General features: G+C 40.4%; 1 protein-coding gene across 1 annotated transcript; it reads right to left on the bottom strand.

Annotated features, from left to right (window-relative positions):
- Positions 1–2523: 2523 nt before the first annotated feature.
- Positions 2524–25524, bottom strand: LMAN1 (lectin, mannose binding 1). The gene is made up of 13 exons (XM_008705155.2): positions 25199–25524; positions 21546–21700; positions 21181–21288; positions 20191–20252; positions 18880–18979; positions 15643–15766; positions 13929–13987; positions 13344–13476; positions 11766–11959; positions 11572–11642; positions 6851–7004; positions 3020–3141; positions 2524–2729 (listed from the first exon to the last, which is right to left on the bottom strand). Exons 1-13 carry the CDS (start codon positions 25434–25436, stop codon positions 2693–2695), a joined length of 1557 nt encoding a protein of 518 aa, XP_008703377.1. The 5' UTR covers positions 25437–25524; the 3' UTR covers positions 2524–2692.
- Between the last annotated feature and the right edge of the window lie 224 nt (positions 25525–25748).

Genomic DNA, 25748 nt, shown 5'->3' with positions numbered 1-25748 from the left:
ACTTTGAGATGGGAGTGTCCATGGCTTGACCATGATCTGATGATTTTGTAAGTTTAAAAGCCATCAACTAAAGTACCAAGAGCGACAGGCAACAGTCTGGGTTTAGTTTGTGGCTATTCATAAACCAAGAAGAACATGAATTGTAAGAATGAAAGAATCAGTGCACATCTGCTAGTATCATCGACAATGAAAACGGTGTATTATGCTCTCAGCTCAGCTTTAAACCAACAAAACAAAATACTTCTTTTCCACTCCCCATCTTAGTGGTTCTCAGACACTAGTGTGCTCAGAATCACCTGAGGTGCTTGTTGAAAAGCGATATTCTGAAGCCCCGCCCCTGAATTTTGACTCGGGTGGTTTAGAAGGGAGCCCTGGAATCCGTATGCTTCACAAGCACACCATGACCCACGTGGTCCACGGACCACACTTTGAGAAACACTGATGTCCCTTTAGCACATAACAAAACACTGTTTACTGTTTGTGGCTTCTTAGTAAAGTTTCAAGCTGAATAAAACATTCAGACAATTAGAACACAAACAGGTACATTTAAAAAAATAAAGTATTAGCCGTTATGTCACTGGATTTCTTTTTAAAAGTAGCATCACAGGCACGATGACTTACAATAAAATTTTAAAACCAAAAATTTTGTTTTAATCCAAGGCACCGTAAAATACTTGCTGGTGTGAGAGAAGGTAACAAATTTAATTAGACACAATAGTGCAGAAATGAAAGAATCCTGGCAGTGATTGATTTTTCCACAGAGCAAACATTTTTCCGCAGAAATGAGCTACTTAAAGTCGATGATTTTGAGGAAAATAACTGGATTTCAAATAATATGATGAACAGCCTGTGCGAACTGCTTTACTGATTTTCAAGTAAATTAAATGACTAAAAAAAAGATTCATGCATTTTCGTAAGAGCTCTCTCCACTTGAATTAGTAACGATCAGCACGATTCCTCTCAAACTGTAGCCTGAGCGACGTCACCGCACACAATGTCTGGTGTCCCCTTAGTCTGTTCAGGCACATGTGACCACGGATTTTGTAACACTGGAAATTTTGCAGCCTTTTATCTCAAGAGGATTTCCCAACTTTCACAGCCCGTAACTTAAATATTCTTCTGAAGGTCCCCCCGCCCCCAGAGATTAAGAGCAAATTCTGTGATGATGTCTCTGGAACATGAATTTCAAAATGTGAATACCACAAAGGAGAAACACCAGAGAAGCATTTTCTCTGTTAAAGTGACCGTCATTAGAATATTCTTATTCGGCACTCCAGGGTAAATGCTAACAGAACAAGCAACGCTAGGACTGCTTGCGTACACAGTACGAAGCAGGTACTGCTCTAATGCAGAGTTCCTCAGTATAGAGTTTAGGCAGGTGGCCCAATCTGTAAATGACATCTGAGAACAAATTTATGAAGGTTTGGAAGAATGAAATGGTACTGTTTTATAAAACAGTATAATTTCTTATTTTGGATTCTATGACAAATGCAAGATTAACTACTTAGCTAAAAGAGGTAAAAGAGTATTTTGAAGTCAGCAAAAACATAGGTCTACATCATCTGTGAAAACAACATGAAGTCTGCATTTTAAAATGTCCTTTACAGACTGCTTCTAGAACACCTAGGACAACCACGTACAAAGACTACAACCCCTCCCCCCCAGTCTGACATTTCAAGGTTAAGCTTCCTAACAAGTGCTTCACAATATCCTTAGTTCTGGCATTAAAAAAAAACAACAACAAACAGAAGTATTCATTCTATTTTTCAAATTTTGCCTTCAAACGTCTGAACGCTGCTTCTACTCCAGCCTCCTTGATTTGAACAACAGACTACGGGTGATGTAAACCAAAACGCAGTGGTAGGTTTTTTGGTGACCTTAAAACCTCCCCAGGACGTGCGATCTGAGCTGAATTTACATAGTATACAAAATGGGAGAAATAAGTTCCTTCAATTACAAACATAAATCCAAAAATGATTTTCATCCTATTGAACTGATACCGTTGGCGTGGAGACAGTCACGAGCACGCACGGTCATGAACTGAGCACATCACCAGGCAGAACCAGAAAACCATTATCAGAGGAACATTTTCACCTAAATGGTTTTCCAGGCAAAGAGCAGCTATTAATTTTCCCCCAAGATTTCCTTTAAAAGTGAAACGTATCACTGATAATCAGAAGGAAAGATATTTCAACATTCTGAAGCCTATTATCTAGATCCTACAGCTCTCAGACAAAATATTCTTTGATTTCAAAGGGAATGACATTAGCTAGAAGGACTGCTGGACTGGGTCTTGGAGTAGGAAACTCTGACCTCTTAAAAAGACTCTGGTTATAAAATAAACATGACTGGACCACACAGTCTGGGGGGGCAGGAAGGCAGGTGTGGAGACTTAGGGGTAACTTGCCCCTAGTTTCTAATATTTACCCTCTTATTTATCAATATTCTGTTCAGTGGCTGTATTTTACTGGCCAGACATTCGCTGAAATTTAAATAGATTTACGTACTATGCACAAATTTACATGTGGTTGTCTTTGTTTTAAGGTTTATTCTTACTGCAAATCAATGTTTAAACAGTCATTTTATACAAAATTTAATAATTTAGACTATGAAGCAATTTAAATACTTAAATTCCCTCAAAAAGACAACATTTTGTACATACATACATGATGTTCACATATGAAAATGGTGGTCAAAAGAATTTTTTGGCAGCTGCTTCTTGCTGAGTCCTAAGGAAAAAGAGAAAGAAAAAACCTGAAAGTTCTATATATTTCACTTCAGAAAGAAACAGGATTGCCTAGAATTGAAATATACATTGTCTTTGGAAGTATATAATGCGTTACGATAAGCATACTTTCTAAGCGTGCACTCCCACGTGACTGAAATAGACTAAATATAATACCTGCTTTGTGTTAAATCAAATTTTACAAGGACTGAAGTTGTTACACACATAGGTTACTTTGAGTACTTAAAATTAAACAAATACAGAAGAACAGTGAGTCCGATTTGAGAGACTTACCTATACATGATATAACCAATGAATAACACCGTTTGTACCACTACAAATATAACGAAGTGCATCGTAGATAAACATGATGGGAACGGTGGCAGTTCTGGGCATTTTGGTCTTTCATTTGATGGCTATAAGGCAAAGAACTAGGACAATTAGTCAAATTGGGATTTTAGAAAAAGAAAGAAATGTGACACCTTTACAAAATTAATGGTTAACTACATGAACTCAAGATTTTCATTTATTCATCCCATAAATATCTTCCACTCCCTTCTTACCATTTTTTCTTTAAATAAAGTTTACTTATTTTACTTCTTTAGTAATCTCTGTGCCCAACATGGGACTCAAACTCACGACCCCCAGATGGAGAGTTGCATGTTGTGCTGACTGAACCCGCCAGGCGCCCCTCCCCCCGAACTTTCTGCAAGAGTAGCTGACACTGGAAGGCCTCCACCTTCGCGGTCCAGTCACTATCACACCGCCTTCTGGCTCGAATCTGCAGCACAACGATGATGACTTTTTGTGTTCTTGATGGTCACAGACCACGAGCTCCCTGGACACACACAGTTTATACTTGCTGTACTACAGTGATATTAATAGGATCCCCTTTATTCTCAAAAGTGTTCTGGTTCAGGCAATTACATGGTCACCCTGCCAATGAACTGCCTGACAAATATAAGGGCTTTTGCTTAGCCCTCACCCTCCCCACCTCCTAGCAGTCAGCATCACCAATCAGTATTTTGAAAAATGTTTCTTTTCCTATTTCCATGGGTATTCTTTCTATTTTAAGGGGGTAATTAAATACCAGGGACAAAGATTTAAGCAAGGTACCCAGACAGAACGGCCTCTCGGATTAGTTGTTCTCAGTACGTTCACATCTGCGGGACAAGGCTCTGCAGGACATATATACACCCCCCCCCCCCCCTCCAGTGCCAGCCTGGCCACCACAACGCAGGCCAAAGCTGGGAGAAAACCACCTCAAACACAACTCCGGGAATAGACCACAATGCTTTGGATTAAAGGTAATGGTTACTAAGAAAACTCTTAACTCATATTTGAAAAATACGAATATCTAAGACATACATAAAAATATAGGTAAGAAAGGCAATATCTAAAGATATAAAGGAGACAAGAGTGTATGTTAAAGACCTAAGTTCTTCCCTTCTACCACTTACTAGTTATTGACCTCAGGAAAATTACGGAATAACATATTAACTTTCTTTCCTAAAGGATAATAGGTATTTTTTAAAAACTTCACATAACATATAAGGTATCAGGACTTCAAGGAAGGTAAACTGGGTAATACGGACCAACCACACAGCAGCAGACAACTAACAGAGCTAGACACAACCTAAAGCAAACAATACCTGTCTGAAGGCAAAGGCAGGGAACAAAATGGCAAGAAATGATGGGATCAGCATTTTGGGGGTGGGGGAAGGACAAAGAAAGACAACTTCAAACCCATGGATCAGAGAAGAAATTGAAATGGAAATGAGAAGGGGCACCTGGGTGGCTCAGTCAGTTGAGCATGTGACTCTTGGTTTTGGCTCAGGTCATGACCTCAGGGTTGTGGGATCGAGCCCTGTGGCAGGCTGCGCTCAGGCTGGCTCAAGATTTTCCAAACTTAATGACAACTATAAACTCACAGAACCAAGATACTAAACCCCAAGCAGAGGAAAAAGAAAACGAAAGCAAAACATATCATAGTCAAGCTGCTGAAAATCAGTTATCAGGGAGAAAAATCTTAAAAGCAGAGAAAAAAGACACATTAGGTACAGAGAAACAAAAGTAAGACTGACTGACTTCTCATGAGAAATGATAAACTATGATACAGTCACATAACGGGGTTCATGCAGCTGTAAGAGGAATAAGGCGGATCTGTACGCCACTAGGGGCACACTGGTAAGTGAAAGCAAGCAGGGAGAAGATAAATAGCACAGTCTGCTACTCTCTGTAAAAAAGGGGAAGATTTCATCACATCTTCTGCTTATAGTAAGAAAAGCAAGAAACAGTGGACAGAGAAACTACAGTCCCCCCAAATTGTTCCCTAACAAGGAAAAGTAAAAAGCACAAATAAAAAGTTAGTCTTCCTTGAATCTATCTTATTCTGCAGATGTGAGAAACTGTCTGAGCTTTAGTGTAGATCCGAATTTATAGGAAATTTACATTGAGTATAATTATCGATACGGCTGGCTTCATAATTACCATCTTATTACTTATTTCCCATTTCCCCAATCTGTCCCCAGTCTTTTAGAGCTATTGAAATAGTTCTGCAAGAACAGCCTTGAGTACACCACGTATGTTTTTTGTTATTTTTAAGAGACTTATTTATTTGAGAGAGAGGGAGAGAGAGAGTACGCACACACGAGAGTCAGGAGAGGAACAGAGGGAGAGAATCTCAAGCAGACTCCCGGCTGAGCGCGGAGCCCGATGCTGGGCTCCATCCCACAACCCTGAGATCGTGACCTGAGCTGAAATCAAGAGTCGGATGCTTAACCAACTGCGTCACGCAGGTGCCCCTAGGTATCCGTTTTTGTTTTTTTCGCCAGTGTGTCTGTGAAAAATGCTAGGTTAAATAGGCAAATGAATGTGTACTTTTACCATATGTTGTTCAACTCCCCTTCCCAAGGGTTAGGCCATCTTGTACTCCCTCTGGCACTGTGCCACTGGGTTTTCCTCTAGCCTCGGCAATGGAGTATGTTGTCAGACTTGGCTTTTTGTCAAACAGGTGTGGTATCACAGGAGAGTTTGATTTTTCATTTCTCTCAAGTAGCTTCAGCATCTTTTCATATATGGCACAAGCTTTTCCCGTGAACACTCTGTTCATTTCTCTAGCACATTTTTGATCGGGTTGTTCCACATCAAATTTTTAGTGGTGGTCATTTCAAGGAGATTGGACTGGAAGGGGGGGGGGCAAATGCTATAAGCATTTGTGAATTTTATAAGGGTTTTGGAAGCCAGTAAACAAGGACCACAGGTCTATCGTCTAATATTGTCTCTTGTGCATATTAAACTTTGAAAACACGTTACCTATCTTTAATATTTACGGCCAATCTCTAAAAATGTAGATGGACTTACACTTAAAAAAAAAAAAGGCCTGATAAAGTAAACCAAAACCAAAACCAAACAAAAAAAAACTTTTAAAAAGTGAACCAAGTAAGAGAGGAAAAGTTGCTGGAAAAAAGAAGAATCTTGCTTAAAGAAAGAGGCTACCAGTCAGCCAGTGTCAGACCTGCGCTTCCTCACAGCCCAGAGAAGTAGGAGCTACCCAGCATCTGTCTCAGTAAAGGGTCAAGAGATGTTCACCTTTTTAAAACTGTTTAAAGATATCACTACTGATAACAAGAGCCATTTTTTTAAAAAGAAAATTTACAGGAAGAATCTAGAAAACAGAAGTCTGAGACTGTGGTATCTCCAATGATAGGAATAGCAATGTATTTTTAAAAATTCTATTCAGTAGGGTAAGGAGGGGTGCCTGGGTGGCTCAGTCAGTTAAGCGTCTGCCTTCGGCTCAGGTCATGATCCCGGAATCCTGGGATGGAGTCCTGCATTGGGCTCCCTGCCCAGCAGGGAGTCTGCTTCTCCCTCTGCCCCTCCCTCTTGCATGCACATGCTCTCTCTCTCTTGAATAAATAAAATCTTTAAAAAAAATCCTATTCAATAGGGTATGGAAACATGGAACACAAAGGTATTTGGATCATATAGAATAATTCTACCTTGAATATTAAAAATGAACATTAGTATTAAGTAAAAAGTTTTAATATGTTCCATAGAATATGCGTTCGTTCTTTTCTAACTAAGGAAGACTGGTAATGATAAAAGTAGAAGGCAAGAGCTTACCATGTTTCGCTGCACTAAGTTGTCTATGTCCCGCTTCACGATGTGAAGGTGCTCTTTGATGTCATTGAAGTGCTGGGTTGACTCATAAACCCCCCCTGCAGACCCCGGGTGCTGCATGCCGCTGACCAGTCTGACAGTCTCACTCATGGAATTCCTGAAACAGAAAATCCCTTTAGACAAGGGAACTGCTAGAAAAATGATTTTTTTTCAGTCCCGCATTTTAAAAGGTTAGATGCACTTCTAAGCCCAGTATGTTAGATTATTAAAAAAAAAAAAAATCAGTATTTAGAAATACTGAATTGTATTCAGGATTGGAAAATAATTTATAAAACTACAGCTTATGGGGCGCCTGGGTGGCTCAGCTGGTTAAGCATCTGCCTTCGGCTCAGGTCATGATCTCAGGGTCCTGGGATCGAGTCCCACACCAGGCTCCCTGCTCAGCGGAGAGCCTGCTTCTCTCTCTCGCTCTGTCTCTGCCCCTACTCATGTTCCCTCTCTCTCTCTCAATTTCTCGCTCTCAAATAAATAAATAAAATCTTGAAATAAAAAAAATACACGGAGAGGGAACTTTAGAGTAAGAGTGCCAGCGTTCACTCTCAGGAAACGAGGGATTCAGGTTATGGCCGTGACCGCCACTAGAACCCGGAGGGGTTGATGGGGGTGCTTCATGAGGAACAGTGAGGATCCAGTTACTAGTAACTACTGCAAATGGGGGATGGGGTATGAGGGATGGCTTTTATGCTCAACTTCTTTGCATGTTTGAAAATGTCTAAAATGAAAATAAAAATCGGCAAGGCATTCTGGTATGCTAGAAATAGCACCGGAAAGTGAGGAGATAATGAAACCACTTCTGACTCTTCTTATGTTGGGACCTTTTACCAGTCAGGGCCTTTTTTTCTTTTTCTGTGAACTGAGCTTCTGCTAAAAAAAAATTCTATGATTCTCTAACGACAGGAAAATCCACAGACACAAACTACCCATTCCACAAAAGGCAAATATTTCCTTTCTCTTTAGTTTTTTTTTCTGAAGTCTAATCCAGAAGGAAAAAAGCTCTCAAGGACAAATTTAGAAATCTGAGTTGTTTTTACCTTAACTTATGGTATGTATGACATCTGTTCTCAATTAGTAAGTGGGAGTTTATGAGGATTGCTAACTACTCTAGAAAGTGCTTTCATGGATAATACAGCCAGAGGGCTAGGATTTACTAACCACTAACTGAATCTTAAGACTTTCTAGTACCGCTGTTATGTGAAATAAGCAAAGCACAAAAGAGTATCTAGAATATACTACCATTCACGTAAGGAAGAAGGGGATCTAAGAAAATACACATGGCGGAAAAAGTACAGGAAAAACAAACCAGAGATGAATGGGATAGGTTAGCAATGGGGTGGGGGTGGGAAAAGGCTAGAAAGGGGGGAAATGGGAATGGGGTGGTAGTGAGGAAGAGGGAGTGACACTTCAGTGAACATACATTTCGACCCAGCACCTCTCAGCACCATCATATTCACAAACCTCCCTATACGCCAAATATACACAATTAAAATCAACCAGGATGTAGGAAGAATACAAACGCTAGCAAAGAGCCTAACTCTACTACAAATGCCTATCATAACCATACTGAGCAGAGTGGGAAGAGAACTGAACGAAGTAACTGTCTGGAAGATACCATCTGCATTACAAACTCTAAGGTTAGATGCAAAAGGACTTTCACATAAATCCAACAGTAAACATGTTTCTCACCGGGATGTGAGTTTACAATCTGAAACCACTTTATGGGTACCTTATATGCACACTAACATAAGTAAATACACTATAGATAATAAAAACCAGGTTTCTTCCTCCTGAAGAAAGAATTTTCGAAGAAGGAAAGAAGGAGGTGAAAATCAATCCTGTAATGTTCAGCCTAGTCTAGTCCAACCAGAATCCAAAGTGTCTGGATAATCTCAGGGGTTTTTTATTTTTATTTTTTTTTTTAAGATTTTTTATTTATTTATTTGACGGAGATAGACAGCCAGCGAGAGAGGGAACACAAGCAGGGGAAGTGGGAGAGGAAGAAGCAGGCTCCCAGTGGAGGAGCCCGATGTGGGACTCGATCCCGGAACACCGGGATCACGTCCTGAGCCGAAGGCAGCCGCCTAACGACTGTGCTACCCAGGCGCCCCTCAGGGGTTTTTTAATACAAACGTAAAGTGATGGGTACAAAAATAAAGATATGTGTATATAGGTGGGTTAACAGACACTCATATATTCCCCAGCTCTGTCCACTGAGAGGGCCTAGGAGCAGGGGCACTGCAGGGGTAGTGAGCACACCTACTGTCCAGATCTTGGGTTTCTAAATACCTTTCTTCAATAAAAGGAACCAGGGTTCACTGTTCACTGAGGTGGTTGATTCTAGAGCCGGGGCAAAGAAAACACAAAATGAGCCTGAAACATGGTATAGCACCAGAAAGTGAAGAAATGCTTTAAAAAAAGATGGGAGCTTGCTGAAAGAACACAGAAGCCAACCTGGAGGAGTTCTTAATTACCAGAGCAAAACACTTTCAGCAGTAAATAATGATAGTATGGGACTGTAACCCATAGAATACATATCCATGAGCCCATACGACATAAATAACTGATTAAATAAATAAATGGTACAGAAGAGAGCCGGTCCTTACAAAATTCCAATAAATACATGGGAAGGAATGATGAAAATAGAAAAAAAAAAAAATCAGCATTTGGGAAAAACCTCATTCTTGTTTCACGCAAGGTGTCAATGGATGCTACAATTAGCAAGCAAAAGTTTAAACTGAAACAGAATATTTATATATTTACATAGTCTCAAAGTATCTTTTCCAAAATATAATTAATCACCACAGGAAAGATACTAACAGAGAAAGCAGGAAGAAACCACCATAACCAAGTAATCCCAGCCAACGTCAACAACAATAAGACACACAGACATCATGAACATGATACAGTGTTGTATTCTTGTCAGAAGTGCAGAACTTCCATCCAGTCACGAGTAAACGCCAGACAGACCTGAATCAAGAGACAATGGACCAAATAACTGCTCAACGCGGAAACTGTCACGGTCATGAAAGACAAGGGAAGATGAACTATTTCAGACTGCAGAAGTCTAAAGAGATAGAACTAAATGCAATGTCTGTTGCTGGATAAGATCCTGGAACAACAACAACAAAAAAGGGCATGCATGGAAATGGGTGAAATTTGAATAAGATCATTAGTTAATAGTACTGTACCAATGATGTTCATTTCTTGGCTCTGACAACTGTGCTATGGTTATATAAGTTGTGAACATTAGGGGGGATGGGTAAGGAATAGATGGAAATTGTACCATTTTTGCAAGTCTGAAGTCTAAAATTAGATCAAAATAAAGATTTTTAAAAATAATGTCACATGATCCAGTCTCTTTCTGAAAGAATTTTTTTTTTTAAAGATTTTATTTATTTATTTGACAGCGCGAGAGAGCACAAGCAGGGGGAGCACAGGCAGAGGCAGGGAGAGAAGCAGGCTCCCCGCTGAGCAGAGAGCCCGATGCAGGGCTCAATCCCAGGACCCCAGGATCATGACCTGAGCCAAAAGCAAATGCTTAACCGACTGAGCCACCCAGGAGCACCTAAGATTTTATTTATTTATTTGACACAGAGAGAGAGAGAGAACCAGAGAGCACAAGCAGGGGGAGCAGGAGAGGGAGAAACAGGCTCCCCACTGAGCAGAATGCCAGAAAGGGGTCTCGATCCCAGGACCCTGGGATCATGACCTGAGCCGAAGGCAGACACTTAACTGATTGAGCCACCCAGGCGCCCGTATTTTTGAAAGAATTTAACTATTCATTTAAGATCATAAATATTTTAATCGTAAGTTTACAACTTAAAGATTTTTAAAAATGCCGGACAGTACAAGTGAAAAGAAGTACAAATTTGCAGTTCCAAGTGGGGTTGCCTTTAATCTCTAAATGTGGATATTATCACCTTCTGTTTAACCTAATACTGTTTAATTTTCCAGTGCTAAAGAACTCACCCTGACATTCTTGTTTGTCAAGGGTTGTACTGGTTGGTTCACTACTCTAAAATGTTAGCTTATAAAATGTAACATTTTGCCTGTTTCTCTACTCTAGGCATTGAAAGCTGTTCATTATCTGCCTAAGTGAATACTTTTTACAAACTTATCATTCAAAGTTCCAAGGACACAGTAGCTCCTCTCTGCTCCAACTCTCTGTCCAGTCTCTCTTAGGATACAAGATGGAATGGAAGAGAGGTAGTCACACCCAGCATATTTCCTTGAAAATGGTTTCATTCCATCACACAGAAGTTCCTGCACCAGGCACACTTGTATTACAGTTCTACAATGCTATGCATGCTTGCTCTTCTAGGATTTTCCACAGAATTGTTATATATTACACATATTCTCTTTATTTTAGAAATGTATGACTACTCCTGGCTGTCAAGTAGCTGTGACAAATGTATTTTTTAAAAGATGCTAAAGCATTTTTTCTCTTCTGGCTTAGAACAATTCAAACATTGAGGCCTATTGGCAGTTTTTGAATATCAAAGGTTCCTGTACTTTCCACTCCCTGATTTATAAAATGAATCTAGAATGTGATTCTTACCCTCATGTGGAATTCTTACAATAATAATGTGCTTGCATAGAGAGAGAGAGGTCATGAATTTTGGATAAATGTATCACCTAACACTCAGACATTACTTCTGTAGACTTACTTCATTTCATTCACTTGTCTCAGGATCTCATGCTCAGTGTTCACAACAGTATCCAGCTCTTGCTGGGTGATCTGGAGGAAAAACAGAAGAACCCAGTTCTGTAGGAACATATGGCAGAGTAGCCTTTCTTTCCTCCAGGCCTCCTCCTCCATCAGACGCCACCTACGGCACACATGCGTATTTGGAAAGCTTACCTGTCCCTGCTGCCCTGGGATTCCTGCTCCTCTTTTAGAGATCTCCTCTGTCAAGGAAGAGACGTATCTTCTCTGTTCATCAAGAATCATGTCTAACTGTCGGTTCAGCTGCTTGATTTCTAGATGGATGCGATTCTGTCCTTCGAAGATTTGTCTCAGCTCGCGGTCTCCTACGCTCTCAAATATTTCATCCGCTGAAATGGAAATTGCAAATTAAAACGATCCAAATCATTTCTGAAATACCATAAGTGACTGAAGTATCTACATATACTAACATTAGACCATCATCAGTATGATCTACTCCAGCGGTATGACCTCCTCAACAGTAAACATGCAGATAATCAATTCAATCACGACAAAACTACTATTTGTTTTTTGCCATGTCTGGTGGCTGAATACCTATTATAAATTAGTTCTGAACTTTTTTCACCTAAAAATAGTTTTCTTTTAAATATACTATATGATTCTAGCTATAGGAAAAGGCAAAACTAATCTGTATCACTAGAAATCGGGAACACTGGTGGCCTCTACAGAGGGGGCCTGACTTGAAAGAGGCAGAGGGAACATCCTGGGGTGATAAAATTATTCTCTGTGTTGACCTGAGTGATGATTAAGCCGGTATACAAATTTGTCAGAATTCATTAAACTGCCCTTTTAAAATCTGTGCCTTTTACTTACACAATAAATTTTAAAAGGGAGTTGAAAATAGCTGATTTTCCTTTTAAAGCTGACTGTGCTGAAAACTATTTCATTCACTTACTACAATAAGCTTCAGGATATACTCACAAATCATATGTGATATTTAAAATAAATCCAAGAAGAGAAATTTATTTTTCACTCTTATCTTCATTAAATCTGATTCCTATTACTGATCGTTTAGAGAAACATACTACAGGGAGTACAAAAGCTAGCTATGGCTTTATTAAATACAGCTTTGATCATCTGTGCTGGTGGGAACAAGCCAGATAAAAGTTAGCAGATAATATAAAGTCACTCTACTTGGACTTGTCATGTTTTATTTTTGACACGTAGCACACTGAAGTTCAGCACTGGCTTAGACTATTTTAAAATCTGCAAATTTTAAAATTCAGAGTTCTGTAGAGCAGTAAGGGTAGGAGAGCTAGAGAATCATTTCGTATTACTTTCATAAGAATTATGATATTTCTCCAGTATTACCTCTATATTAATAAGGTAATGTGTGCCGATCAAAGGAAAGACAAACTTTACGTGATTTCATTCCACAAATATTTACTGAGTCTCAACTACCAGGTCAGCATTGGGTTTTTCGTGTTTTTTAGGTGTAGGGGCGCAGGGCAGTCAACAGAAAAACAATCCCTGTTCTCACAGAGCCCACACTTTGGGGGATCACTGTTCACATCACCCAGTATTGCCCACCACACGCTTTCCTAAGCCACACTCTTCTGGTAGAAACATCAACCTCCAAGCCTTGTGATGGCAGATTTGCTCATAGATTGCTTCAGGAAACTACTTGGATGTGCCAGACAAGAGCTCGAGGATGGGATGAGTGCACCTGCCACAGCCCCTGTGCGGCTCTGAGCACAGCTTCCTCCAACTCACCAGGATGCCCCTGAAGGTCAGGGTGGCCCTTCTGGAATTCCTCCTTTTTTTTATCCAATTCTTGTTGAAAGTGCTCAAATTCCTCCTGATACTTTTCTTTTTCTTTTTCTGAAATGTCTTTATCTGGTGTAGGCTTTTTTGAAATTTAGGAATAGATCATTAAAAAAAAATTAAAAAGAAAATAATAAACCTCAAAATACTTTTTTCCCCTTCATTTTAACTACTCAACCATTAGTTGAAAGGTTAACATAAAAATGTTACTTCTTATTTAAATCAAAACCAATTTACTCTTACTACTAATAATCACAACAAAACGGTAACACTGGCCACCACCATTTCTCGAGTGCACGCACTGTCTTATTTAATGCTCATGACACCATGAGGCAGCGGTACCAATGTCTCCGTTTCACCAGCGAAGAAACGGAGCGGGGTACAGAGGTTAAATCACTTTTACAAGATCAAACAGCAATAACAGGCAGAAAAAGACTCAAATCTAAGTTGGGCTTCCCAAGTTTTCAGATACAAGGAGAGACCAATAAACTGAGAACAAACTTTTTTTGGGGAAAAAAAAATGTGTGTACTTACCAGCTCTTTCCCAGGCTCAGTCAACTGGAAGGTCAGAAAAGAAAGGACATCATGGTCATCTACCAAAAAAAAAAAAAAAAAAAAAAAAAAGAAAAAAGTTCCATAATAGATTATTTTTATGGTTGTGAAGTTACTTTAGAAAGATCTATTGCTTTAAAAATAGTCAATATGAAAAATAACAAAAATCAAATCTCATCTGGTAAAGGCAATGGTGCTCTGTGAGCTCAGAGATAAAACTCACCAGCAAGATTTACATAAAAAAAAAAAAAAGAAAGAAAAAGAGTTACATCAGAAATCAACTAAAATTCACTTTCTTTTATCCTAAACCAGAATATTTAACAGTGTTTAATATATAACAGATGTTTAATAAATAAGGGTATAAAGGATAATAATAAATAGGGGATAAGGGAATAAACAAAAAATGAGGGGTCAAACCAAGCCCAAACTCCTAAACCTGACACCCAGATCTTCCCATATTTTCCCACAAATCTCCTTCACTGGCTGTGTCCCAGCCAAATGAGACAAAATCCCGTCCTTCCGTATTTCCGTACCTGTCTCTCAATCTTTCTTACAGTACTTACCACTACTTGCCTTACTTTCTTGTTATAAACTTGACATTGCTTTGTCCTGGCTTACTGGGACAGTCCTGATTTACCTATGTTGTCCTGGCATTACTAAATGCATCTTCTTTTATTCTCAAAGCATTCCAACTTAGATAATATGATGACGCTGTCTATACATCATTAATGTTTGTTTCCCTCACACAGCAGATATGAACAATTTTACTTTATCTAAAATCATATTTTAAAAATCAAATTAATATCAGGCTGCTTAAGCTGAAAACGGACTTAGCAGATCAAACCTCATAATGCTGACCTAAAATACCAATCCTGGCTAGTCATGTCTGCAAAGCAAGAGCAATTAATTCCAACTGGCAATCTCTATGCTTTCTGTCACTATTATGGAGATCCACATATGCAGCCAGATGAAAGAGAAAATTGTTAACACTCTAAGTGTGTAAGTTACGGAACTTCAGGAGAAAACGTACAGTGTAATAGAGCACTGGACCCAGGAGTCAAAAACCAAAAACAAGTCCTGCCTTGGTTTGGCCATTACTGGCCACGTAGTATTTATAATGTACTTTAATCCAAGATTTGGCAAACTTAACTAAAAATAGGGTAAATACAATCTGTCCTCTCTCTCTCCCTCCCTGTGATGTTGTAAAGGAACAATTATACATTTGAAAATAGTGAAAAATTATACAATGTACCATGTAAACAACATGATATATTTTTTTTAAACACAAGATGGTATTAATGTGAGAAGTTCATTTATCACCAAATGTGGAGCAAAAATGGTAAATAAATCTTGTTTAAACTTTAGTCCCCAATAATATGTCCTCAGGCTACTAAATTCATCTAAATGTGCTGTGACAACCTTCAGGATCCTAAACCACTTGGCAATTACACTATTACAGCCTTGACTTGAAATGTCCACCATCAGTTGTATGCAGCCCTAGCCAGCTGCATACCTACAGAATCTCAGGAGAAAATGAGCAGATTCAAGACACCAAAAGACTGGCTCTGCAAACTATGTAAAGGTTACAGCACGTCTTAAAAGGTTAAAAGTAAACAAGTCTACATATCTCCAAATAGACTATTCCCCATGAAACTCAATTCACAAACTTCTAATATTAAAAGACAGCAAGACTTACCTGCAAGACCGCCAGTTGCAGCAGATATGCCAAAATGCCCCTGAGAAGGGACGACCATATTGTCCACTCTGGCGCAAAATTCATAGTCATTTTTATCTGGTGTGAAGCCATTATTGATCATTACCTAAAAAAGACATACTACAGCTATAGCTTTTACAACAGACATTGTAAAATGAATTTCAAATAGTCAATTTATGATTAATTGATCTTTATATTTGGTCTACTAACCAACTGTCAAAAAGCTATTAGTTTTCTCTCACTGTTATAAAGGGTAATCCTCTTCCGTGAAATAACCTCACTTACTTAGCATCATTATACAAGATATTTCACTTTATTTATTTGACAGAGTGAGAGACAGAGAGAGTGCACAGGCAGGGGGAGTGGCAGAGGGAGAGGCAGACTTCCCACTGAGCAGGGAGCCCGATGCGGGGCTCAATCTGAGGACCCTGGGATCATGACCTGAGCCGAAGGCAGACGCTTAACTGACTGAGCCACCCAGGTGCCCCTCTATTACTAATTCTTTAAAAAAAAAAGGGGGGGGGGACATACTCATTGTATTATGAGTCTGGAGGAACGTTAGGTGTGTGACTGTACAGGCAGCACACGCCCACTGATTAGTACCGGGAACACTTCTCAGGAGATCATCAATATTCACCTTATATAGTATCCCTTACTGATCTCACAGTTTCAATCCATGGTTAACTCCTACTCGAGCAGGATTTAAAAACCTCTTGTTTTAACTAAGTTCCTCCACTCACAGCATTTCTTGCTCCTGCTTACACTGTTTTTCCCTCTGAAGTTCAAACAATTGCGACAAGATAAATGTATAAGTGCTAATTCAATAAACATTTCCTGAGTTACTAAAATGAGCACAATATTAGGGACTATAAGGAATAAGATATCTACACTGACAAGTTTATCATCATACTGATGAGAAAAAACAAGCAAACCATAGTTAACTAGTAATTCAAGACAACGTATTTCAAAGGCCAAATATGCATTAGAGAAAAAAAACAGTTTCAGAGACACAGATCATTATGAGCCGATGTTTGGTGTGTCTGATGGAACAGGGATCTGAACCAGTGTGTTCTAGAATAAGGATGACTCGGCCACGTGGAGAGAAAAGAGGGGAGTACTGCAGGAAGAGATAAGAGACTGAGAAAACATTTTATAAAGGCTGGAATCAGTCAGTCTTGTGTCCTGCCAAGTCGCTCTCAAATGTATTCTTCCGAACACTAGTTTTATAGACATTCAGATATTAGGTAATTCCATGACTTTCTAGAATCTTCAATGTGCTAATTTGCATAGCCGTGCCCAATCTCTTCTGACTATGGAGCTCTCTTGGGAGGCATTCTGTAGGACGAATGTTTTGGGTATTGCTGGTAGGGTTCACTGCTTTGGGCCGTGTAGGCAGCCTCCCTGCAATGTGTGAACTCAAGTGTGTGTCTGTACTCCCCATGGTTGGTGTCTGGATTCTGCCACGTAACGGTGAGCGTGACTTCCTGATGACCCTAACGGAACAGTACAGGATGTGTAATAATTACAGTGGAACTCAAGTCCAAGTCAATTGTAATAGACTAGACACCTCTATTCTGAGACCTCTAAATTAGTTTGGAATTTAAGACTAAGCCAATATAAAGTTTTCCAAAGAACTGCCTGTGCAACGCTAGCTCATGATTTAGGAGAAAAAAAAATTTTAAATAAGATATTTTTTATTTGTAAGTATTATATAACCAGGTATTGATGGCACCTTTAACAAGCAAAGTTCACATGATATTAATACTAGAACTACTAGCTGGATACACCCACTTTATTTTTTGTTTTTTAAAAGATTTTATTTATTTGAGAGAGAGCGAGAGTGAGAGAGCACAAGCAGGGGGAGCAGCAGAGGGAAAGGGAGAGGGAGAGAGAGAACCAGACTCCCCACTGAGCAGGGAGCCCAATGCAGGGCTTGATCCCAGGACCCTGGGGATCATGACCTGAGCCAAAGGCAGACACTAAACCAACTGAACCACCCAGGTGCCCCAGGATATACCCACGTTAAGTATTACCCTGAACTCAATTTGTCTACAACTGAACTAATTACCAACTCTCAGCCTTCCGACTCCTCACTCAAACCCAAATGTGCTACTTCTTGGGTTAGTTGTACAACTGGCCAGACCCCCAGGAACTACCTCTGACTCCCCCACTGCACACACCCTCCTACCCCCAAGCACGTCTCTCCCTCCTAACTGCCTCCCCTCTCTTTCCTCTCCCCTGACTCAGACCGCAAGTGGAGTCTTGCAGGGAAGACGGCACTCGGTTCAAATCACAGTTGTGTTACTTATGTGGTACGACGGTAAGTTACTAAAAATGTCCCAAATCCCATCTCCCCGTGTATAAGATGCGGATGCCTGCCCCATAGGGCTACTGGAACAAGTAAGTGAGAAACTGCACTTGAAGTACAGAGCACCAGGCATGGCCCATTACAAGTAAAGTCCCCCTTCAAAAACACCATTATAAGAACACTGCTGCTTAAGTCATCTGCCCAAACTGCAAATGGGATCATTTCACTTTCCTGCTTAAAACTTTCAACAGTTCCTTATAGGATGAACTACCCAAGGCCTACGTGCCTTGCCACCACCAAACTTTCAACCCCACTCCCCACAGTCTCCTCTATCCTCCAGCCGTTTCAAATCATGTGCCCTTCCAAGTCTTTCACCATCCCTGTGCCTGTTTTCTGCCTGGAATATGCACCCCGTCTCAGAAATTTCCACTTTCCCTTCCTGGTGCAGCTCAGTTCTGAGAAACTGTTTCTGACCTTCCCTGCTCCCATCTGCAGTTTTAAGAGTCTAACCCCTTGATTACTTAATGGTATGTGTGCTGTGATACGTCCCCGACCCAGCACAGTAATGTGACACAAGTGTCTCCCCTCCAAGAGACTACAAGCTCTTTGGAGAAAATGACCTTTCTCTTACTCAGATTTGTATCTGGATGGCTCTAATATGTATGTAATGGGGGATATCTAGCAAGCGGGATGCTTAAACGTGTACTGACTGAATGCAAACCTATGGGGAAGGTTTTACAACACATGACCACTTAGGCCAAGCTCTGAAGCCACTTCTGTTCTCTCATAGTAACACCGTGTACATAAACCCACATCCAAAGTTACATGCCTTTAATTTCTATCAAAGATTCAGAATGAGAAGTCCTACTAGAATATTGCTCAGTTGAGTATTTCTAAGTAATGTTACTTACTGTCAGTGTTTTCTGATAATACGTGATCTTTGCCCGGACAGGATAGGGTTTATTACGAAAGTCTCTCTGGCAACTTGCTAAAGCTTGACTAGCACCATCGCTATAGCGTGAAGAAAGGGAAAACAAACAAATAATGTAAGAACGCTTCTCAATATTTAAAAACTATTTAAAACGATCATCGTCCAGAAAGATAAAATAATATCAAGTAATGACAGTCTTGGGAAATCTGAAGTTACTTATTCAGAAGACACAAAGTTAATGTGCAAGTTTTCCCTGTGATTCCTGTCAGAACTATGGATGACATCAGAAGCCAATGCCGCCATGTGCTGACAGCAAGAGGAAAGTTCTACTCTTCTGAGACGAGGGCAAAATCGTCCTTTACGTCAGGGCAGAATCGAAACACATGTGGAGTTTTTAAAAATGCAGATTCCACCCAAGTCAACTCAAGCAGACTGACAAGGAGGTGGCCTTGGCACCTGCGGTTTCAATAGCTCCAGAGGTGGTCATGAACCAGGAGGACTAAAAATCACGAAGGTAGGAACAGTAAACGGAAGTGCAGATGAGTAATTTTTCTTACAGTTCACCGACTGGCTCAAAGGTAATTCCTCCCAAAACAAACATGGAAAAATAAAAAATGTACATACCTAATTCATACACACTATAAATACACCGAACACTTAGACATTTTGTGGCCTATTGAGAATCTTTTTTTTTTTTTTTAAGATTTTATTTATTTATTTGAGAGAGAGATAGCCAGGGAGAGAGGGAACACAAGCAGGGGGAGTGGGAGAGGAAGAAGCAGGCTCCCAGCAGGGGAGCCTGATGCGGGGCTCGATCCCATAACGCCAGGATCACGCCCTGAGCTGAAGGCAGACGCTTAATGACTGAGCCACCCAGGCACCCCGAGAATCTTTAAATAAAGCAACGTGAAGAATGAATAAGGTGGTGTGAATTGCTCGGTCATTAGTTTGGTCAAGGGTTTCAACTTTATTTTCGAAAGATAAAGATGAAAGAAACACGATTAATGGCATCACCGAGAACCAGGAACATTTTACAAATCTTTCAAAATACTACATAATTTTAGGTTCAATAAAATAACTCTTTTTTATGTCTGAAATCTGAGGTGGTCCATAGAATGAACTTTAAAACAGGACCATATTAAAATAAGACCTTTCTACCAAGTTACAAAATATATCTCAAGAAAAAGAATAATCGTATTTCATCTGAAAAATATTCAGATTTGAAACAAAATATTTTACAAGGTTTTCACAAAGAAGTTACAATCAAATAATATAAAAAGCACAAACTTACTTTTGATGGTCATAATGGATTTGTCCATTGTTGCCTATAATTACTATAGCAGGATTATTTTTCTAAAAATAAAAAGAATGTATTTGTTTTAAAGTCCTTAGGTCAAAGAATTCTAGATCATTCTCTTATATCTCTAAAATTCTAGGACTCAAAATTTTAAGATACTTAATAGAAAAGATTTCTACCTATTTAGAAAAAATTTAGTGAACTCTTACAATCATTCAGAAGCAGTCTCTTAACGCCTCAATAGAGACCAATGATGTGCCCTGTGTGAATATTCAACTGCGACACGCATTTGAGGACTCACTCTGTGTGACAAGTGCGGGACCCAATGGAACTTAGTAACAGGAGGACTAATATGCCTCAGCATTCAAGGAGTTATTAAAGTTCTCCTTTACATTGCTAATAATGACCTCTGACAATCAGCAGAGAAACCACAAGCTGAAACAAAGATCAATCTTAAGTCTGCTAAGGCAGCACAAGTTAATGTCACTCAATGGCAAGTACATTTTGTTCTGAACTGTTTTAGTCTCTCCTAAAGACATCAAAGAAACTGGCGGATCAAAAAGAGGGATTAACATATGAACAGGCATTAATATGTGAGCTAGTGGTAGTAATGCACAGCGTATTTTCATGAAAACAGACCATAATCCCAGACACTGCTGGTTTCACTGCCTACCTCTGAATGACTCAGGCTTATGCATCAAAATTACTAAGCACATTCAGGGCACTGGGGAAGGAGGTCACTACAAAGTTCTCAGAGTTAGAACTCCATTACGACCTCAAGCTGGTGTATGACAAATCAGGAGCAAAGAGTTTAAAGTTCTAAAGTCCCAGTTATATAAAGACTAATCATCATACTTAAAATATAGTTTGGGAATTTCTTGAGCTACTGACCTGACGAAAGTGTTAAATAAGCTGTTATTTCTCAGAGCCTAACTTTGTTAGCAGATATATTCAAGGGGGTAATAGTCCTGACAACAAATATACCTTTCCGTCATTGTCGAAAGAATCAAAAAATATTCCAACACCATTCCACATATCAGCTGATCCAAACACAGGACCCTCCAAGCCGTGATTTTCTGTATACCAAACTGCCTGTAAATATATAACAAGGGACATTTAGAGGCTAGTGGTATATGCATTGATACATTTTTTTTTAAAGATTTTATTTATTTATTTGACAGAGAGAGAGACAGCCGGTGAGAGAGGGAACACAAGCAGGGGGAGTGGGAGAGGAAGAAGCAGGCTCCCAGGACTCTGGGATCACGCCCTGAGCCGAAGGCAGACGCTTAACCACTGAGCCACTCAGGCGCTCCTGATACACATTTTCTAAGTTAAAGAAGTTATCATACCAGGCCATCAGCTCCAATTCGACCTCTTCCAGTCACTCGAAATGTCACCTCAACTTCCCAGTTCTCGAAGGCTGCTTTTGTTTTTGTCCACACCGATCCTCTTTGGCTTTTTAAAGATGGTGCTATTCGAATTTGATCTGAACTTGGAATAGCATCTAGAACAAAAAACAGGGAAGAAGAGCTTTAAGTTATGATTAGGTAAAATTCAACGAACCATCACCAAACTGTTCCATATGCCTACAGAGATCCAATTTTAACTCAGTAAACTATACAATAATTTTGTTAGGAAAAAAGCACACGTTGACAGTTTCAACTTTAAAATTTTAGAGCTTTTGGGGCACCTGGGTGGCTCAGTCAGCTAAGCGTGTGCCTTTGGCTCAGGTCATGATCCTGGAGTGCCAGGACTGAGGCCCGAGTCCGGTTCCCTGCTCAGCAGAGAGCCTGCTTCTCCCTTAGTCCTTCACCCTGCTCGTGCTCTCTCTCTCGCTCTCTCTCAAATAAATAAATAAATAAATAAAATCTTTTAAAAATTTAAAAAATAAAAAATAAATATTAAAAAAAATAATAAAATAAAATAAAATTTTAGAGCTTTCTAACAGCCTTCCCGCCCCCATCTTTTGAATAGTGAAATATCTCTGGGGGAAAAAAAATTAACGCTGCAATACATTAAAAATTCAAGGGGCAGAAGGGAGGAAACTATGGCTTAAAAAGCAAATCAACTATTTGATTTCCATAATATTCTCTTTCAAGTACCTCAGAAACTTGCATATTATTTTTTTTTAAAACTGTTTTTAGTTTTAAAACTATTTTACCAATTTACAAATGTTAGAAAGCTCGGTGTGAAAAGAACATACCACTAGGAATCAAGAGACTTATTCCTAGACTCAGTTCAGCTGTGTGACTTTGAGCAAATAATTCTTACTGTCTTGGGTTCACCATATGTTCACCTGTAAAATGAAGGGGCTGGGCTCAATCACTTCCATAAACACCCCAAAAATTATATATATACAGAGAGAGAGAGTTTTGTGCACATATACATTCTTCTAGGGAGAGGGTCAACTGAATTTCAAGTCAATAAACAGTTCTTTAGCTCAAAGAGAATTGTGATCCCCAAAATAGTGGTAGGCACGTCCAAGCGAGGTTCAAATCCCAATTCCACCACTTTTTAGCTGTTTGATTATAGGCAAGTTATTCCATTTCTCTAATAACCTCACAGGCATATAAGTGCACAGAAGTATTTCAATAAATGTTAGCTAGTCCTGTTATAGAACTAGATATTATTAAAGCACCTATCAGGCAAGTTTGAACAATTCTAACACACCCTCTCAGATATTAACCAGCTCTGACATCCATTCTGGGAAATAACTGTATTATGTCTTCACAGCTAGGAGAAACTGACAAAAGACAAGTTGAGTACTTTAGTAAGATCAGTCACTCTGTCACCATCACTCTCAAGCACTTAAAGGTTGGGGCAAGTCTCACAGAAAGAGTACTGGACACAGAATCAGAAGACCTGGATATGAGTTCTAGTCTACTGACACTAGCTATGTAACCTTTTCAAGAACCTTAACCTTTCTGAACAGCAGATTTTTCATCTCTAAGACAGCTAACACCTGCCTTGCCTACAAATAATCAAATCAGAAAATGAAGGTGAAAGCACTCTGAGAGCTACAAAGGGTTACAAACTGCTGTGATCATTTTTGTGCCCTTATGAACCCAGGACGTGTACTAACAGTACAAAAGGACATTTGAGTTAAGAAAAGTACCACAATCGATTTGGTCTTCATTTGGGGATGAATGTAATGGGCCATGTTTAAACTAAATCTCAAATTTCTCTATTTAAAAAAATTGCTTTAAATAATGGCTCTCGGGACAAAACCAGAAGGGAAAAAATGATCAATGGTGTTAAGAAAACAGACTGTAGAAGTTCCAGTGATAATGAAAGCAAGTGGTATTCACAGCAGGGATTCCCAGAGTCAGTATACAGAAGAGTCATGACTAAAACACTAATCCCTTTATTTCAAACTCAGTCTAGTCATACTTTAATTCTTTGCAGACAAGACAAGCTTAGTTTGGATATAGGGTCTGCAGAGAAAGTCAAGGTAGCTAATTGGAGTAGTTGATTAACATTCTTAATTGGCTGATGTATGTGGTGTAGTGTGAAAGATAGAACAACAAGCAGGCAAAGGAGAGATGCAGAAGTGAAAATGTGTGAGCAAATTCATCACCATGACTGAAAAGCTCATCATCATTACAAAACAAAAACCAAAAACCCCCAAAACTTGTGTTTGGTACATCTGCAGCATCTTTGCATATTAGGAACAATGTCACCTTGATAACAAAAGGCCAGCAATATACCCTAGATGAGTGGGCACACAGCAAATGTCTGCTTAGTAACAAAATAATTGCACTCTACTTCAAAAACTTAATGACTTGGTCATTAAGTCAAACTGAAATTTTATACCTTCAAATTACACATTAATTTCAGTTTAATGGTCCTTCCTCAAGTGTGCTTCCTATCCAGTAATTACTTTCTAGAAATGGAATATTTCGTTTCAAGCACTTGACATTCTAAAACGATATACACAAACCTTATATAAAGGATTAATTACACATAATGATGGAGCTTTAAATGCCAGAACTTCTCACCCCATAGAAAGGCATTTGCCATTTGCTTCAAAGGGTGCATCTGATGGTCACTGAACAGAGCTTACAGCACGCCAAGTGTTATGGCTGATTCCTTAGTCAGCAGTGACACATCAGCACTAGAAAGTACAGATAAGATACATTTTCTTTCACATATGTAAATGTCTAGCAAGGCTCTCTACTTACTAACAGTGACAAACACACAGAGTGAATAAAATATGGAGCACAGATTGCATTCAATTTTCAAAAAAACTAAATATAACTTTGAAGAGGCTGTATATGTAATGTTATTTTCACGTATCAAGTGCAGAAACAATACCAAAAAATATATCCCTTCTGCTAAATAAAGGGATGAGCGCGACTCTTGTTACATAATGTGTTAATACAACTGAAAAGATCAAAGACCACACCAAGTCACTGAAACGCAAATTCAAGGTGTAGTAGTTGCAACAGCGTAACGATGTCCTCGAACATAACAAGGCTTTAAAAACTACTCGAAAACCAACATATGCTATCTCCGGAGTCATCAGGGGGTACAAACTGGGGCATTAACCATTGCTAGCACTCTTTCCTCAAAGAAAAGACAGCAGGGGAGGACCTAGGAGCAGCGGGAAAGGAGGTAGTAGGGAAGCTGCTTCAACAGGTCTCAGGTTGGGATGGCCGGAGGTGGGGCTGCGGGGCGTTCGCGTTGAGACGTGGCGTTAGGGTGAAATGTGATGCTTAGAAGAGAGTTTGAGTGCTTGGAAGTGTAGGAAAGTAACAAAACACCTCTAGACCGAACGGAAAGAACGGACGAGATCAAAGGAGGACAGGAGGCCGAGGGGTGGTCAGAATAGGGGTAAGAGTCGGGCGCAGGCGGAGAGAGCCTTGCGGACCAGAGCCGACCTGCAGGAGGGGCTGCTGAGAAGGGTCCACCGCGCCAGCGGTGTGCAGCAGGGAGAGGGCAGAGAGGAGGAGACGCAAGGCGGGGAGGAGACCCTGGCCCCCCGCCCTCTTTCCCGGCTTACTCCCCGCGTGGGCCCAGAAGGGCACTGTCCCGTCGCTCTGCACCAGGTGCGGCCCCTTGAAGCTGTATTTGTACTCGAAACGGCGGTGTGGCGACGCGGCTCCGGTGCCCGCGGTAACAGCGGCCGCAGGGTCGCCTCCCATGCCGTCGCCCCCCGCGAAGCGACTAAGCGACAGCAGCAGGGCGCAGAAAACAGGCCGAACTCTGGCCTGGGGACCCCTTTGCCTGGATCCCGCCATCTTGGATTCTGGGAAGCGGAGGCCGGCGGGAGGAGGAGGGGCGCGGGAGCTGCGGACGGCCAACAGGGCGCTCGCTGATTGGCGGAGCCCGGGAGACCCCGAGGGCAAGGGTGAGCCCCGCCCCCGGACTCCGCGAGCCCGGTGGCTGACTCGGAGCATCAGTGGGCGGGGCCCCACGGGAGAGGGCGGGGCCCGGGGGCGGTGCTGTCCGCGAGCTCCTCCTGTCCTCTCTGAGGCGCGAAAGGGTCTCCAACATTCCCTTCCAACGCGACCCGGAGTGTTGGAAGAGCAGACCACATGCCCGCCTGCAAG

Source organism: Ursus maritimus, unplaced genomic scaffold (genome assembly GCF_017311325.1).
Source record: "Ursus maritimus isolate PB19 unplaced genomic scaffold, ASM1731132v1 scaffold_18, whole genome shotgun sequence".
Lineage (NCBI taxonomy): Eukaryota > Metazoa > Chordata > Mammalia > Carnivora > Ursidae > Ursus > Ursus maritimus.
This window is presented reverse-complemented; position numbering and strand designations above follow the sequence as displayed.

Coding starts and splice junctions, on each gene's coding strand:
- LMAN1 (XM_008705155.2), bottom strand. CDS start 25,436: ATGGCGGGATCCAGGCAAAGGGGTCCCCAGGCCAGAGTTCGGCCTGTT. Junction 20,253..21,180: donor CTTTCGACAATGACGGAAAG/GTATATTTGTTG, acceptor TTTTATTTTTAG/AAAAATAATCCTGCTATAGT. Junction 11,643..11,765: donor TCCCAGGGCAGCAGGGACAG/GTAAGCTTTCCA, acceptor TTTTTCCTCCAG/ATCACCCAGCAAGAGCTGGA.